This window comes from Melozone crissalis, unplaced genomic scaffold (genome assembly GCF_028551555.1).
Source record: "Melozone crissalis strain CALT ecotype California unplaced genomic scaffold, PUWL_Pcris_2 ptg000023l_1, whole genome shotgun sequence".
In the NCBI taxonomy this organism is placed as follows: Eukaryota; Metazoa; Chordata; class Aves; order Passeriformes; family Passerellidae; genus Melozone; species Melozone crissalis.
Genome location: NW_026535801.1, coordinates 23,119,749 through 23,136,612, shown reverse-complemented (window position 1 = coordinate 23,136,612; position 16,864 = coordinate 23,119,749). Strand labels below are relative to the sequence as shown.

Here is a 16,864-nt window from a genome sequence, read left to right as displayed (position 1 = left end):
TATCCTCACTGGCAAATACAGGATCTGATACCAGTCTGTATGGCTTTACTTGCCAGATGGAAATTTGCTGCTTTAACCATTTTTATTCTACTGCATGACAATCCTCAGAATGCTGTAATGCAAAACTAGAAACAAATGCACAAAGTACCTTCAATATCATACTCTCTTTTGTATGCAGGATAATTTGACAGTTTAATTTCACTAAGGAACTCTCCTATCTAGACATAAAAAGGTTTTCTACTTTGTTGAATTACCACTCTCCAGAGCATTTCAATATAAAAAAATGAAAAGTCTTGATCTATGTTCTGTACAAACTTAAGAAATTACAACTCTTTACTACTGAAACATCTTTCTAATACATTTAATTTGATTAACAACTGCAATATTTTAGCAAAAACCACCATGGCTCAGTCTACAACAGCAGGAATATCTAGGAAAAATTACTGCCCCCAAACTCAGACATATAAAGGTTTTTCCATTTAACCTATAGTCAGATTTTTATCAGTTATTTTTATTTCTGTTTTGATATAAGCCTTCCTCTGGTTTGACCCTCCTAATTTTTTGACTCAGTACAGATGACTCACAACACATTCAGTTTTGGTAATCCATCCATGTATGTGCATTTTCAAAACTATGTTATAAAAGCAGGAGCTAACCCACAAACATTTAGTCACTACTTTAATCTACAGATCATATTAGATAAAACCATAAACCAAACCACTGCAGTTACAGGTAAAGTAACAAAACATATGGCAGTCCATGCACATAACAGTTAATATATTTTTTTAAAAACACTGTTTTTTCAGCTGATGCCAAAGATCGTCTCATCCTAATGCTAAAAAACCCAACAGGGGACAAAGAGTGAGCACAGATGAAAGACTAGATGTTGTATGTATTTCCAAGGGGCAATAAACACATCTCAAAACCTGGAAGAGAATTTGTGTCAACCACTGGCCTTGGGACCTAAGGACAGATTCCTGGTGTTAAATAAGAAAAGGGCATTTAATCCTATGTATCCTTTTCACAAAGGGTTTCCTACATTGAAACTGTCTTAATATGTGACGATTTAGTGCAAATTTCAATTTATTATCCAAAGTGAAACTTGACTAATGCCTCAAGTTTTCAGTTTGCCATCTTTTTTTAGATAGATATATTTAAAGACACTTAAAATAATTTTTTTAAATCCTCACTCATGTACATAAAACCTGATCCATATAATTTGAATAAAAAATGAAATAAACAAATCACTGACTTGCCACCATCATATACATATATATAATTATAAAAGACTATCTATTACAAACAGTATATAGTCGATTACTATAAATACATTATTAAAGTTAAAGCTGTACATACAGAGACAGTTGTTCACAAACAGTCAACTGAACCTGTTTCAGATCTAACCTTGTACTAAAACAGTAAGCAGAAACTTCTGAAGTATCATAAAGCTGCTACCTCTTGCCATGAGGGCTTTCCATGTTCAGTACACCTTTAAACATTTGTGGTTTTATGTGAGGAAAACCAGTGATACTTTATTTCTACAGAAAATTAAAAGCAGTCTTTCCAGTAAAAGGCAGTTGTTTGATTCCTACCATAGTACCCAATATCATACTTTATAGCTTATATATACGTGCCTACTGTTGGATTCGTCTGGTTTCCATATTTCCAGGCCATCTCATAATTTATTGCTGCATCCTTATATGCCTGTTCCTTTTCCATTATGTATCCCATGTATTCATAAGCCTTGCAGCATGACTGCAAAATATAAATATTCATTCAAAATTTTATTTAAGTAAGCTTGTATATAATAATACTGACAAATTAATTGCTAAAACACTCCAAATCCATACAAGTGGAAAATAAAAGTGATATTTGTTCTAACTTTGATGACACAATAGTCTTGATTTAAAGTATCTGTGTTATGAGTTATACAGAATTATGCTCTACTCCAGATCAAAGTTCATCAGAGAGACCACTGCAATGACTCTACAAAAACAGCTATCTCTCTCAGTTAATAATAACCCCACACAGCTGCATTTCAAGTCTAGTGTTGTACCTTCCACAAACATTGTTTGGATTTTTTTCTTAAGAAAGTATGTTCATAGCTTTGTTTTGGAAATGGTTTAACATTATACTTTTCCAATTAAAGCTTAAAGAGAGTCAAAAGTAACCTAAAAAGAAAAGATCAACCATTAAGTATTTAATTTCTTATGAATCCAAGGAGTAAGTCACAAGCATCTGAAAAGCAGGTTCCAAAAAACTACTAGGCATTAGTTGAAAATACTAGTTTTGCTTATATTATACACACATATAAATCCATCTAATTCCATAATAAAACTTCATATAAAAGATATAGTAATTCATGCAGAAATCTTACATTTAGCTCATAAAGCAGGAAAACAATTTATAAAAAACCTAACTACTGCATGCCCTTACCATGAACAGTTTATACTATCATGCTGCCAATAGGTATAACATTTTCAAGAGAAAAACATAGGCAACTTTTTTACAAAGACAATGCAAAACAATATTGATATATAAATTACTTTCCATCTTGAAATTTACTACTTTCAGTTAGGCTTTCAAAATCTACTGATTAAAAACTTTCAAATCACAGCATAGTGGGATCAGCATGGGAATGCTTGAAAGTTGAGAATAAAAATATACTTCCCTTCTCATTTATAATAAACAAACCAAAAAGTTCAAAGTCAAGAGGCACAACCAGTAAGAAGCCTCAATTTCATAGAAACAGTCTGCTCACTGGCATCTTACTAACCAATCCTAAGTCTTTCAAAAACAAAAAAATCCTTATTAAATTACACTAGGCTTTTATGAAATTTTCACTCAACATATTTACTTAAATTGTATATATATGTCATTTAATTCTGTTAAACCAACAGAAAAACTAAAGAATCACAGTAACATGTTTCCTCAATCCAATCACGTCTTCCAAATTGGAAACTACCACATAAAATATTGTTCTGTTGATTGACAAGATATGTCAAGATGTAAACCACTCAACATCTCTTTGTATAGCACAATTCCTGCTTACCAGCTTTGCATGCAAGTTGGAGAGAAGTCCCTCTCTTTCCTGTGCTGCTTTGCAGGGAGCCAGATACACACTTCTAATCTGCCATCCTCCTTGCTAAAAGCAGAGCCTGTTTATCTAAGTCACTCATGGGTCTCAAAATTTTTAGAAGAAAATAAATTACTTGGTAGGCTATGTTTTACACTTGGTAATTTCTACAACAAAGCAGCATTCATGGGATACACCTGCTCAACAGACCGTCTATTTCAAGATAAGTCTTGTTTTGGGAGATGACTCGTGTTTATCCTTCAACTGTAGGGATTTTGAAATGGAACATACCCTATTTTAAAGAGGCCTCTCTGCAGAAGTACATAATAGCACTATACCAAGAACTGTGGTAGCTGTCTCTCAATTTTATGTTCAGAAATCAAGTGTTCAAAAAACACCTCTCAGAAGCTGCTAAAATGTGATCGAATAATGAACCTTACCACCTTCTATACTATTGAATTAATAAAAAAAGTATAATAAGCATTATGTCCTTTTCCAAACCGAATCTGTGCTCTGTAAACAGTACCCTGAACCTGCAGCACAGTGTGTATGGAACACCAGTCTACTGGACTACCACACATGAAGGGAAGTCAAGATATAAAAACATGATCACCTTTCTGCTGATCAAAATGAAAAATAAGCAGAAGCTAAGATCTGTGCTTATTCCCATAGTCAAAGCAGGGTATTGTGCAGTTTGCTTGCTCAGGAACCCTGAGGTAAAACACACATTAGACCTTGTCCCCTGAATCTACCAGACAGTATTGCCACGGAAAAAGATTAATACCAGCATTAAAAAAAATAATCCTGCACTGTAGCAAGCTTATGAACACAAATGTTTAGAAACATAAGGTATGAATATAGTATGTCAGTAAATGGAGCAAGTCTCCAAAATTTACACAGTCACATCTTTCTTCATCAGTTTTGTGAGACTGTAGAATGCATTTCTGACATTTCATAAACAATCCAGGCTTTTTGAGTCCCCTCAGCTGAAACTTGTGGAAGTTGCTACAGAACATGAACAAAAATGACTAAGCAGCAGTCACAGGTTTGTTTACTACCCTCCAGTGTGAAGTTGCTGGTTTCCTGTCTTGTTTTGGTCCACTTCTCCTTAATAAGTGAAATATCAGGCAAATGAACAAATAAGTGTATTTCAAAATTCTGTTTCAGAGGAAAAGTAAACATTTTGATGAATTAAAATAGAAAGGTTCTAAGGTTACTTTCAATGTGCACTGACTTACCCTGTTATGACGAAGGCACCGTTTTAGAAGCTCACCTGCCATATCGTATTTGGCAGATTGAATGTATATATCTGCAAGCAGAAGCCAACTCTTTTCAAACTCCTCTGCATCAATGGGATTCCAGCTCATTTTTGCAATCCGTTTTAACTGATTTCTGGCTCGTGGAGTCTGTTTCAAGATCATGTAGGCTGTGGCCATTCCCAAAAGTGCTGGTATATGATCCTTCTGCAGTAAAAAGTACAATGACTGCTTGATGCTTTTTCAAATTTTGATTTTAATTTTTTTTTAAGTAAGACTTTCATCAGGTATCTAAAAACTAAACTAAAAGCTAAATCTCAGGAAATAAAGACAGAGTGCCTAACCTTACAGACATGTTTTTCACCTAGTGCTACAATTATTTCTGTAATCATGATAACCACCGGGCACAAGAAATGCTAAAAAAATCAGACATTTCATCTCACAAGAAAAAAAATCAGATACCACTAAGAGATACACTTTTTATATACAAATAAATATTTCAGATAAAATCTGGAGTCAATAGGAAGTTACAATAAAAGTGGTGTTTTTCACTTGCAGAGGTGCCTGTCAAATATTAGCGAAAGGGACTCTGATTCCTCTTATTAGGCGTGCAGCTCTTAAAAATTTAATGTCTAAACTGTGTGCATCCCAGCTTTATATAAACAAATAGGATTCTTAAAAGCCACCATTCTAGGCAAGAGCCTCAAAAGCAAGCAGTAAGAACTCCTGGCACAAATGCAATTTTTGACTTCATTAGTAAAGGATGAGAATGGGGGCCACATCTTGCAAATGCAACTCCTACATGCAGAGAGTAGTTGTATCAGGAGCTAACTGAAATGCTTCCTTCTCCTCCTCAGTGCTCCTGACTCACTGTTGGTATTCTGCCTTTACATCTCTTTCTAAGGTTGTGCTGTAAATACATTTGTCATAGTGCATCGAAAGAAAAAAGAAACACCTTTTTCAAATTTTATATACAATTTTTGATAGGAGAATAATCCTTAGAGCAAATAGCACTAACACGTGCCACTGCTGCTGAATGTCAATTGCGAGACTGGTTTAAAAAAAATGTAGCAAGTATGAAAGGGAAGAGTGAGGAAATGAGACAGGTTACTAACCTCAGCCTCAACTATTTCTGTGAAAGTGCTCAGTGCTTGTTCAGCACTTGATTTTTGTTTGGTTGCCATGAGACAATGATTCTCCATGATTCGCAGCTGAATGTGACCCTGAATGGTTTGAGGCTTGAGCTCCTTCAGCAGGTTTCCTGCTGTTCTTACAGCCAACTGCACAGACTCCTGCTTCTCTGTTGAATTACTATTATCAGAAAAAAAATGTTCATAGAAGCTTATTTTTTTAATACACACCAAACTAATTAACAAGTTAGAAATGCTTCTGTGCTAAAGACATGCCATTTTTGTAGAAAAATGGCTCTGGTATACAGGCATTGTACATTGATTCTCTTCAACAACAGAAATGACAACCCAACAAGCTGATTGTAACACTGCCAATGACCACCATTCAGAGAAAATCTACATTTTCTGCTTGAGACTCACTTATTACAGTATAGAATGGTCTCTCACAATAACAGAAAATACTGAAAGCACGAGATGATCTTAAAGTTCTAGCAATTTAAATTAACACACATTGTGAAGGGGCAGCAGAAGAAGGAGATGACAGAATAGCCCAAGCAATATTTATTTAATTCACCTACCCTATGTCAGTATCGAGATTTTCAAAGACTTCTCCACCCACAGTCTCATTATCTGGGTTCAAACAAATTTCAATCATGTTGTAGACTGCATTCTGTCCCCAGTCACTGTCCTTTCGAGCTTTATTAAAATGCCGCAGTGCATCGTTTGGTTCACCTGTGTACCTACAGGGATAATTAAAATATTTAAAGCTGGGCAAGTAAAATTGTCTGCTCCGAATTCCACCCAAATCCCAATAAACCCAAGTATTTAAAAACAGATGACCCATTTGCACACACTGATATTGTAAGGTTTGGAGAGCATGCATACTATTGCAAGGATCTTGTTTTCGAAAACTAAAAATAGTCTGACAAGTTATAAAATGTGAAGGTAAACAGAATTACATTATTGAACCTGGAAGAACATACTGAGATATTCAGAGAAACTAAGAATTCCCTTAAATCCTGACACCTTAATTAAATCAACATAGCACCTTTAAATGATAATGGATGACAAAAAATTAATTTAAACCTATATTTCAGAGTCAAATAAATCTTATTTTAATAATACTTGCAAGTACCAAAGATATAGTCCTTTGCAGTAGTGAAATCCTGGTTCAAGCTTTGTTCGGGAAGAATGTTTTTCAGCCATTAAAAGAAATCTTGGGACTTCTTCTAATTTCCCGGCTCTTCTTAACAGATCAATTAACCGAGAGAGGGTGATATAGTTATCTAAATATACAAATAATTAGCAGATTGTAATTCTATTTATTTGCTATATGAATAAGATAAGAAATAATGAGCCTGCCTTAATTTTTTCACATATAAAAATTTAATACATAAGGCACATTTACACAGTAACCTCAGATACAGAATGAAGATGTCAAGTGATAATTGCAATATCTTTATGCAGATTTTATAGAGGTATATCTGTCCCTCACTTTCAAAAGCACTCAAAACCATTTGCTGCACTCTTGTGACTTCTTTCAAAGTCCACTAGAAAGCTTTACATTCGTTACAGTACAATTTTAATAGATTTTAGTAGCTTTCTCTCTGGTCCTGACCTGAAAATTGCTAAAAAAAAAACTTACTGCTGTCCAAGACAAGTTTCCTTTATTAGTCTTCAAATAAAATATTATCTTTGTACTCATGCACTTGACACTTTTAATATAAAAGAAAGTGCTTTACAGCGAAGAAGTAAATAACATCCTATTTGTATTTGGCTTAAGGTAAACTATGCACATTACATTGCCGCAAAGTATATTACTGTATCTACAGGAAATATTTTTTATCATATTCCCTTAAACCACCTTTATGTTTTTATATATGATAATGGTCTTTGGCTTTAGTATCCATTACATTATAAATGAAACATTTCTTTTTAATCAAAGAGTTTTTATTCAGCTATTTATTAATCTCTTTCATTAGGACTATATATCAAAACAAATTAAAAGTATCACTGCTAAACATTCACCTGGCTTGCGTTCCAGGAGCTGCTGGAAATGAAAAACAGCTTGTTCATAATCTTGCTTCCTGAACATGAGATCTGCCATCATCTACAGCATTGAAAAATTTTAGAGAAAACAAAACAAGATATTATAAATTGTGAAACCGTTAAACAAAAGTTACAAATAATTGTCTTGGTTTAGGGTAAATTTGGGAGGAAACACTAATGAACTGTGGTTATGTGGAGAGCTAAAACTATAGCTTTAAAGTGCTGCAGGAGCTGCACAAGAAGCAAAATCACTTGGACTTTTTATTACTTTCTGGAAACAAACACAATATATAACACACATGGGTAATAATGAACAAGTACATGAACACCTTTTCACATAAGGTGAAAATTAAAAGTTAATTAAGTAGTCTGCCATATCTTTAAAATATGTTTTTTTTACCATTGTATAGTTTTACTCCTAATTTTATTTCTAGTAACTGCAGATTATGCACGTGGAAAGCAAAGTTAGTTTACAGTTAGAGAAAAAGAAAGATGACAGCTCACTTCAGCAGGGAAGGTAAAATGAGTTCTTTAATTTCAGTTTCTCTCCACTGAAGCTAATATAGAGTAGGTTTAATAACATACTTCAAGTGTGCTATTACTTTTGTTCATGCACCATACTAGAACAAATTTCAGATGTTAGATTGCTATAAGAAAACAAATTATTCCCATCTTAAAACAACATTGCTCCTAGTGTGTTACATCAAAAGTTGCTTAGTCTATTGAGCTGTCTTTTAGGCCAAGAAGTATGCATGTCCTAGACAAGAACCTGCAGCTATAATTAAAACTTGTTAAGTAGAAATATGAGTAACTAAGGTTGAATGAAACTATAAAATTACCTTAAATAAATAGTTCTCTTATTCTAGCACTTGAAAAAAAATGTTTTCATATTACTGTGCTGGAAAAGTAGCTTCTTCCTTGAGTATTAGCCAATTATCAATAGAACATGCATTGAGCCATACTTTATCCAATCTTACTACAACACTTTTTCCTTTACTTCCAAAGACTCATTTTATATTGAAGTACAACAATGGCTATGACTGCTAGAAACTTCATGTTGAAACACCAGCTGCCATAAACAGAAAAGCATTTTGTTGCCATGAATTTTTCACTTTTTTTTTGAAATCACAAAGCTGTAGGCTCTTTTAAAAGTGGTGCTTTATGGATATATCATATTGCAGGCACACAAACATCAAAAAGCATTGATGCAGCATTAGTATAACAGCACATACCATCGTTGCTGCTTCATTATCTTGGTCATTCTTCAGCAGTAAGGAACACTGATGTTGACAGGCATCAGTATCATCTTGTGCAAGATATAAACGTGCAAGTTCCAACATTGCCTGTATATTAAAATATTTAACTGCATGTAATTCAGGATGAAAAAAGTTGGTTCAGTTCTGAGTATCAACCTGATATTACAGGGGTCCAGGGAAAAACTGTATCTCCACGAAAGAAAGATTTCTGTCGTTTCCTGTGGGCTCTTGGTCAATTAATGTAATCCATTTCCATTCCCTCACCTTTTAAAAGAAACAAAACTTTTCTTCTTCTGAGGGATATTCTAAAGGAACATTGAAAACAGGGCTGCTCAGATACTGGTGTTTTCAGAGCAACATTATTTTGGTATGAATAATGTTCTTGGAAAAATGTAAGTGAAAGTAGTTTTAAACATATTGAAAAAAAAAAATACCTCATCAACATTTACCAGCTAATTCTGGAGTACAAGTAAGTTTCAGAAGAAACTATTTTCTTATTTGCATTTCCAACCTACGACATCAAGACTCTGTGTGAATTCACAGAGTAAATATTGACTAACTAAAACGTACACCAGCATATATTCTTAAAGCTGAAGTCCCATCATGGACTATTCTGAATAAAATGCCACAGAAAACTTTATAAATACAAGTTACCACAGATTTAATCAAGTTTCTATTGAAGCAAACAGAAGGTAAACTGTTCACAAAGCAAAATTAGCAGTAGATAAACTGTAAAACACTCCTACTTAAAAACTGTTTTGATTTTGTTTCCAAAAGGGAGACACTTATAATTGCATCATAATTCCTTCACTAGTTACACTTGCGAAAGGCACTTCTGAATCAGAACAGTGTTTTGAACATCCTGTTCAGAACATGCAGGCTTCTAGCACAGTTTTTAAACTGTTTTCTTCCTACTTCCTGTTCTGTTCATACTCAAACATATACCATGTAATTGTGAAACAGGAAGGCAGGTGGGTAAGCACTGAAATGCTACAGGGAATGCATGCACGTCAGAACTTTAATTATGAAAGCTTTCTTTAAGCTGCTGCTCTTATGTGCACAACTCAGTGGAATACCAAACAGCAGTCTTGGAGTCAAGGAATACTTCCTGCAGGAAGCAAAAAATAAACTGGAGTTCTACACTTGAATCTAGTGAGTGGAAGTGGTCTCTAAATTTTCAACTCCACTACAAAGAATATTATGAACTTATGTGCATGATGCAATCTGCAATACCCTTCAAGTCTCTTTCAGGAAACTGCATTGCCTCTTACCCGAGCAAGGAAACAAAGGGAGGGTACTACCTACCAGATTTCACTGTGTAAAACAAAACCACACAGCTCCCCTGTGACATGGACTGCAATCTGTTCACATTTACCTGGATAAATGCAGTATTTCAATCCATTTGGCTAAAATACAGGAGATTTTGTTCTAACAAAACAAGGTACAGATAGTTTCAAAGGAATTTCCAATATTTCAATATATAATTTTAAGGAAAGTAAACTCTGAAGGTGCCAAGAGACAGATGGACTTTTAACAGCTCAAAATAATATTTTGTAATCTAAAATAATTCAATTCTAATCTTGCAATGCTTTTAAAAATGAAGAAAAGAAAACAAGTTCAAATCTACTGAAACTATTAAAATACATTGAGATAACTCCTTTATACTAGTTGTGGGTAAGAAAATATTTTGCTTTTGTTACTCAACAAGTAGGCAGGGAGTTAGTCATGAGAAACTCAGACTTATTTTCTAAGATGTCACTGTATTCTGTGCTGCTAGCAAAGTAGGATTAAAGCAAAAATCTTCAGTAATATCTAACAGATATTTAGTACAAATGCCTACATCTTGTAACAATGTGAATCTCTTAGAAGTATGATTTTAGCAAGAACTGAAGGGAAATCCTATGCTGGTATTTCAGTACTAGTATGAAAGACAAAGTAAGGCTTTGATACTGACAAAAAAGCCACAGCTGTACCTGTACCATGACAGGGAGTCTCCATGCTCTTAATGGGGAAATCACCATTGTAAGGATGTTTTTATTCCCTTCCCAATTTACTTTTCTTCTCCACATCATTCTTAGAAGCTGTCTCAAATACACCAAAGTTATGGCTTTAGGAAGAACATGGATTCTTGGAACCACAACACATGAGTTCAAATATTAAACTAAGTGATGTATTTAGCAGCTTATGCACGTGACAGCTGTTCAATAACAAGCATCAAAATAAGAAGTGTTCACATACGCCTAAGGATATAACATCATTATGATAGCATATCATGGCAAATGAACAAAAATTGTATTTATTGATTGTTAATCTAGAAAAAACCTCACTAAAGATAACACTTAATCTTTGTGCTCATTATAATTACAAATTTCTTAAGACTTTTGCTTCTCCCTCTCTTATCTCCAAACCCCAGGGTTACAAAATTATAAGAAGGAAGAGAAGGATAAAAATAAATCTGAGTTTACCTTTATTTATCAACCTGTGGGAAAGAGACCGTGCAGAGAAGAGAGAAGCAGTACAATAACCCTGCTCTAGATCAGCAACATTTTGTGACTAAAATCAGAATTCTACCAAGCACAGATAAAAGTAGACACAGAAAAGACAGAAATTGTCTGTGTTGACCAAAATCACTGGGAGTTCATTTCAGAGGACAAGCACCAAGCAAGGCTGTTTCAATCTCCATCATTACTGGTACCTGAAGACAGGCTCACTGTGAGTGCATGCAGACACCACTTGAGTCAGGAGTTCTTGTAAATGACAGAAGTTAGCAGTGCATGTAACTATTCTATCATGATAAGCAAAGAAGGGGAGAAAGTTCAAGGTTCTACGTATATCATGAAACAGAAATAATTTCAAATTATTCTATTTTGTGGATAAGTGGAAAAATGTTTTGCTATAACTAAAAACTGAATAGAAAAACAATGCAAAATAGCCAGAGGGAGAACTGACCTTGTTATTGGTTTCACAGTGAACAAGGGCTTCTTTGTAAAATTTAATTGCTTTTTCGTAGTTTCGCTGGGCTGTTGAATGTTTTGCAATCTCAGCAGAAATCTCAGCTGCTAACTGTTTCTGTGCAGGAACTGCATCCAGCTGCTCTACTTGAGCCCGTTTCAGCACTCTGCCTTGTAATTCCCGAGCCTGGGGTGGGGAAAGCAGGGAGCAGTCAAGAATTGTCTAAGGAATTAATTTCATTTATCTACTACAAAACACTTTACTTGTCTTTTTTTTAAGTGAAGGAAGCACTAATAGTATTCTGCTTCTTACAGCCCTACCATTTTGCCTAGCAGGAAACTAGAACTAAAGCACAAAATAACATCTGGGGAGATCTTCCAGCATCTCTCTGAAAACCAAGGGAAGAGACTTATTTAAGACATTTAAGTTAGTCCTGCTGAAATCAAAATGCAGGTATTTTTGTGTAAATGAATGTGGCATCAAAAGGAAAAGGAACAGAAGAATATTCCAAAGAGAATGAATGGGTACAAGGAAGGACAGTTTTGAGGGCAGAAGAAAAAATAACAAAAGAACCCCAATAGGACAGAAAGTGTTTTGAAATGGGACATAGTGAGAAACCTGGAAGAAATAAAGAAGTAGGAAAAGAGCAGGAGAAGGAGACTGCTTAGGCAGAATTTAATGAAAGAGAACTGGGGGGAAAAAGTCAACTTTGAGAAAGAAAGAAGTACATTATAAGTAAAAAATAACTAAGAATTTAACAAAGACAAATCTTACCAATACTGGCATTTAAACCCTCACATACAATTACCTTTCCAACCAACCTGCAGACTTTTCTTGCTGATCAGAAGATGCTACCAAGGTTTACCATTGCTGTTACCTTCTCTTTCACAGAGTGGAGGTGTAATAGAACAGAAATTACTGACCACATCTCTTGCTAAACCTTTTTGTTGAGAAAGCATTTTCTAAGGGATTCAACCTCTAGCATCCAACTTTATTCTTTCAAGCCTCAGTCTGAGGGATAATATTGAACTGCAGAATGAACAGATCTTATTATTGCTATTTAATACTAATACTGCTGTTCAGCAGTACAACAAAACAACAGGTAGCCATTGAAAGCTGTTCCATTTCACTCTGTGAATGATTTTTAATGTTGAGCTAAGGATATGCCATCTAACAGCCCTCATGGCCAATTTCATTTTCACCTGATATGCTAAAACTATGCTCCACACACAAATGAAGGCAAAGTAAGACTGCAGGCTTGCAGTAAAAAACTGCATTCTGATCTAAAATTCAGATAGCATTGCTTGCAAAAAAGCTCAGACTGTGTAACACCTTTTGTACTTCACATTTCACAGCAGTCACTGGTGCTTTATCCCCAGCATACACTGATTTTCCACATTCACATGGATATTATGGTTTGAACATGGCACAAAGGTGAAACCAGAGGTAAACATGAGGATATTGCAAGTTTCACAGGTATTTTTGATTTTCCTCATTACCTGCTGTAATGAAACTATAGCTCTGTCAATCCTCTCCATTTTGCTGTAAATTTTTGCCAGAAGTACCTGGTAACGTACATCTTCCATCAAAGAAGACAATTCATTAACTGTAAGAATGACATTAAACAAATATTATTCTTGAAGGAGCTGATCCCAGTAAAGTCAAAGGAAATAGAAACTCATCACATCCTCCAGTAAAGAGCTTACATGAAAAATTCACAGCTCCATCTTACTTATTTATAATTGTGATCCGACTTGGTGCGTTGCTGGTGGGCAGAGTATGTTGACAAGTAAGCAGGGTAAACTTTACAGACTACAAACAAATGAGATTTAAGGCCAAAGATACTGAAAGATGCAAACAGAATAAAAAAAAATAATTTGACTTTCTGGTCTATTAGCATTTTCAGGGACATGACAGAAAATATTCTGATGTAAGTGGACAGGAAATAAAGCCATTCCTGACACTTCTTGTCTAAATCCTCCTAAAAGTCAACAAAAAATGTCCAAATTGATATCATGTGCTACTCTACATGCAAAAAGTACGAGACTCGTCAATGAAATTTCTAGCCAGACCTCAAACTATGCTTCGTTTGCTAGAGTCTGGAATAGACATGAATTCAATAAAAGAAATATTTCAGTATCTACTTAAAAGCAGCAGGCTGCTTTTGAATAATGGTTAAAATAAATATACATAAAATATGGTTAAAATAAATATATATAAAATAAAAAATCAATTAGTATTTGAAGAATTCAAGCCTTCCCTGGCTTAAATTTATTTTACACTACTGCCAAAGCAGTATCTTGAGCACAGTTCCACATTAAAATACAGACACCACCAAAAATTTTGTTTTATCTTTATTAAAATTAAGGATTTTCTAGAGCTATATTCTATCAGAAAACTGGTCTTCAAGGGCTGTAATTTTGACATGCTATTTTACATCAGAGATCAGACTGTGTAACTTAGACCATGTAGGATCATTCCCTTCAGTGTATTTCCTAAAATTCATTTTTTTCCACAAAGGATATTCTAGCATTTCCAAAAAAAATTATTACATCATTCAATAATTTTCCAAATCAGCCAAAACAGTTTTCCTAAACATTTTTCTCTCAAAGAATGTGTATTTATCAAAACAATAAAAAAGACATTAAAAAAAATTGATTCATTTTAAGACAGAAGATAAGATTTTAAACTACAGGGTCAAACTGTATTTACTGCTTATAATTTTTCCACACAAGGAAAATCAAGCTGTCTTGAGCATGACTATTAAATTAGCCAGATCCTCAATGGCTTAACTAGGACAGGAATACAATGTTAAATCAGAGGACTTTTTCAGTAAGAAGTAATAAAACATTAAATCAGAGAACTTTTTCAGCAAGAAGTAGGTAAGATGGAAAACCAACACGCCCCTGCAAAGCATGAAAGTGACATAGTGACATAAGAAAACCTTCTAGAATGGACTACTAGTAATACTGCTTCTCTATTCAGACAGCCACAAAGGTTAATAAATGTAATTAAACCTCGGGGAAAAAGTGCCCATAAACTCATTTACTCCTTAGAGTCATGCAGAACACACAAATAACAGTTAAAGAAATTGTATGTCTTCCTGTGAATTAATAACAGTCCTACCAGGGTCATGATCTAAAGCTTGCTGAAGTATTTTTTCTGCCTGTTCATACTGCTTCAGTTTCATTAAAAGCTCAGCCAAATCATAGCAAAGGAAGTTCTGTTGACCACTTCTCACTGCAGCCTCGTAGTAACTGATTGCCTTGAAGAAAGAAGCAAAAATTTGTGTATAATTTAAAGACAACAACCTTATTGCTTAGGTATTCAATGACATGTTGCTTTACTTTTTTTTCAATGGAGAAGTAATAAGACATGGGTTTCAGTGCAGGCCCAAACCCACTGCAAGTCACCAGAATTACAATTCAACAGATTAGAATCCACTAATGTGTGGATCTACCAACTGTGCCTTTGGCCAGATGATCTGAAGGGAATTTAAGAACTTACTTTCAGGACAAAATATCTGTTTTAGCACTCTGAAATGTAGTATTTTTACCCAAGCAAAGCCCACATGCCGAAACAGTACTCAACTAACCTAATATGTTAATTATAGAATACCTTTGAGTAGTTATGTGTTTTGATTAGGGCTTTTCCAATTTTACTTGCTAAAGATGGATCTTTCGGATTTTTCTTCAAGGCCTGCTCGTAGGCTTCTATGGCTTCATCAGGCTGTAACAGTAAAGTATAAACACATATAAGTCAAAGATTAAGATAAAAGGAGTATGAAGAAAACAAAATCTGGTAACAACTCCAGGAACTCCAGTACTGGTTCATAAGCTACAATACTTCTGAGAGAAGAGGCAGCGATGCTCTAGAAAACATTTCCTCCTTGACTTTCAGCCAGTAAGCTTTTATAAGAAATGTATTTTCAACAGTTTTAAATTTAAACAGCTACTCATAGTCAATATTTATTGTTTTCTATCCTACAGCAGTTTCTGTTTGACAAATATCAATCAATAAAAGTCAGCATGCCACAATGTTTCAACTAGACAAAGTCAACAAACTACTCAAATATTCTATTCATCTCTAGAAAGCACTCACCTCTTGAATATTCATGTATGCATCACCAAGAAGAAGAAAAGTATGAGCACTTGGCAGTTTTTCTACTAGGTCACTGGAAACAGAAGACAAAAACTAGTTTAGTATTTAACATGTCAATACTGGTATCTTAACAAGAGAAGGGCACAGCAATTTTATCCTCTGCAGATTTTATTTCTCAAAATAAACAAAAAACAAAATCTGAAATATCTTTTCAAAGTAAGACTACTAATTATCATTTTAAAAGTTACCACATTTGCTCCAATGAGTTAATGCCACTAAATATTTCTCCCTTCTTGCAGTAGGAAGAAAAAATGAGTTCACCATGCTATCAGTAAACATCTAGACAACTATGCACAGCACAAACTTCTACCTATAGCAGGCAGCATACAACTTCTTATCTTTCCTGTACTGAAGATAAATATCTGCCATTTTTTCTTTAGCTTGTACAAAGTAAGGCTGTTCAGGTGTAATATTTCGGAGCATAGTCAAGGCATGTTTCACATCTCCTTGAGCAATTGCCAGATCTGCATTTGCAATCACAAGCCTTAGCTCCTCGGGTGTTCCAGAAAATTCATTCATGGCGTCTTGGATGACTATAGCAGCTTCATGCTGCAAATAATAAAAAGAATAGAATTAATTTTGTTCCTGTCATTGAACAGCCAAAAATAAAGACATTATTAGCATTTATGGGCATTATGCAAACCAATCAAAAAAACCACAAACCATAATATCCACTTGTTTGACCATAGTATTTTTTGATTTTTTTAAATAAAACTCCTGTGATACAGACTCCTAAAAGAAGTTTTAGTAAAGAAAATTACATTTGTGTTGCATATAAACAAGTACATGCTCAAACTTCAGCTAGAGAATGCATTTAGCACCTTGCTCCTACAGGTCCTGCTTTGAGCAGGCTGGCCTCCAAACCACAGGACTGTATGGCTTCTCTTACAGTCTTATACATAGGTAGTGTCCTATTGCTTATCCAGACACAGCTGATAGTAGGGCTGCTGCTACACAAAGATAGGGACATGATCCAAAACTACT

At 34.6% G+C, this 16,864-nt stretch overlaps 1 protein-coding gene across 2 annotated transcripts in view; it reads right to left on the bottom strand.

Moving 5' to 3' along the window:
• Nucleotides 1-16,864, bottom strand: part of TTC21B (tetratricopeptide repeat domain 21B) — a 34,029-nt gene that overhangs the window by 1,980 nt on the left and 15,185 nt on the right. For both annotated transcript variants that reach the window (XM_054277929.1, XM_054277930.1), the window contains 13 exons: nt 16,191-16,429; nt 15,821-15,893; nt 15,338-15,448; nt 14,846-14,984; nt 13,219-13,325; nt 11,717-11,905; nt 8,744-8,854; nt 7,491-7,572; nt 6,598-6,748; nt 6,041-6,202; nt 5,448-5,643; nt 4,315-4,539; nt 1,635-1,755 (listed from right to left, as the gene is read on the bottom strand). In XM_054277929.1, the coding sequence (XP_054133904.1) occupies nt 1,635-1,755; nt 4,315-4,539; nt 5,448-5,643; nt 6,041-6,202; nt 6,598-6,748; nt 7,491-7,572; nt 8,744-8,854; nt 11,717-11,905; nt 13,219-13,325; nt 14,846-14,984; nt 15,338-15,448; nt 15,821-15,893; nt 16,191-16,429 (1,906 nt within the window). The remainder of the gene's footprint in view (nt 1-1,634; nt 1,756-4,314; nt 4,540-5,447; nt 5,644-6,040; nt 6,203-6,597; nt 6,749-7,490; nt 7,573-8,743; nt 8,855-11,716; nt 11,906-13,218; nt 13,326-14,845; nt 14,985-15,337; nt 15,449-15,820; nt 15,894-16,190; nt 16,430-16,864) is intronic.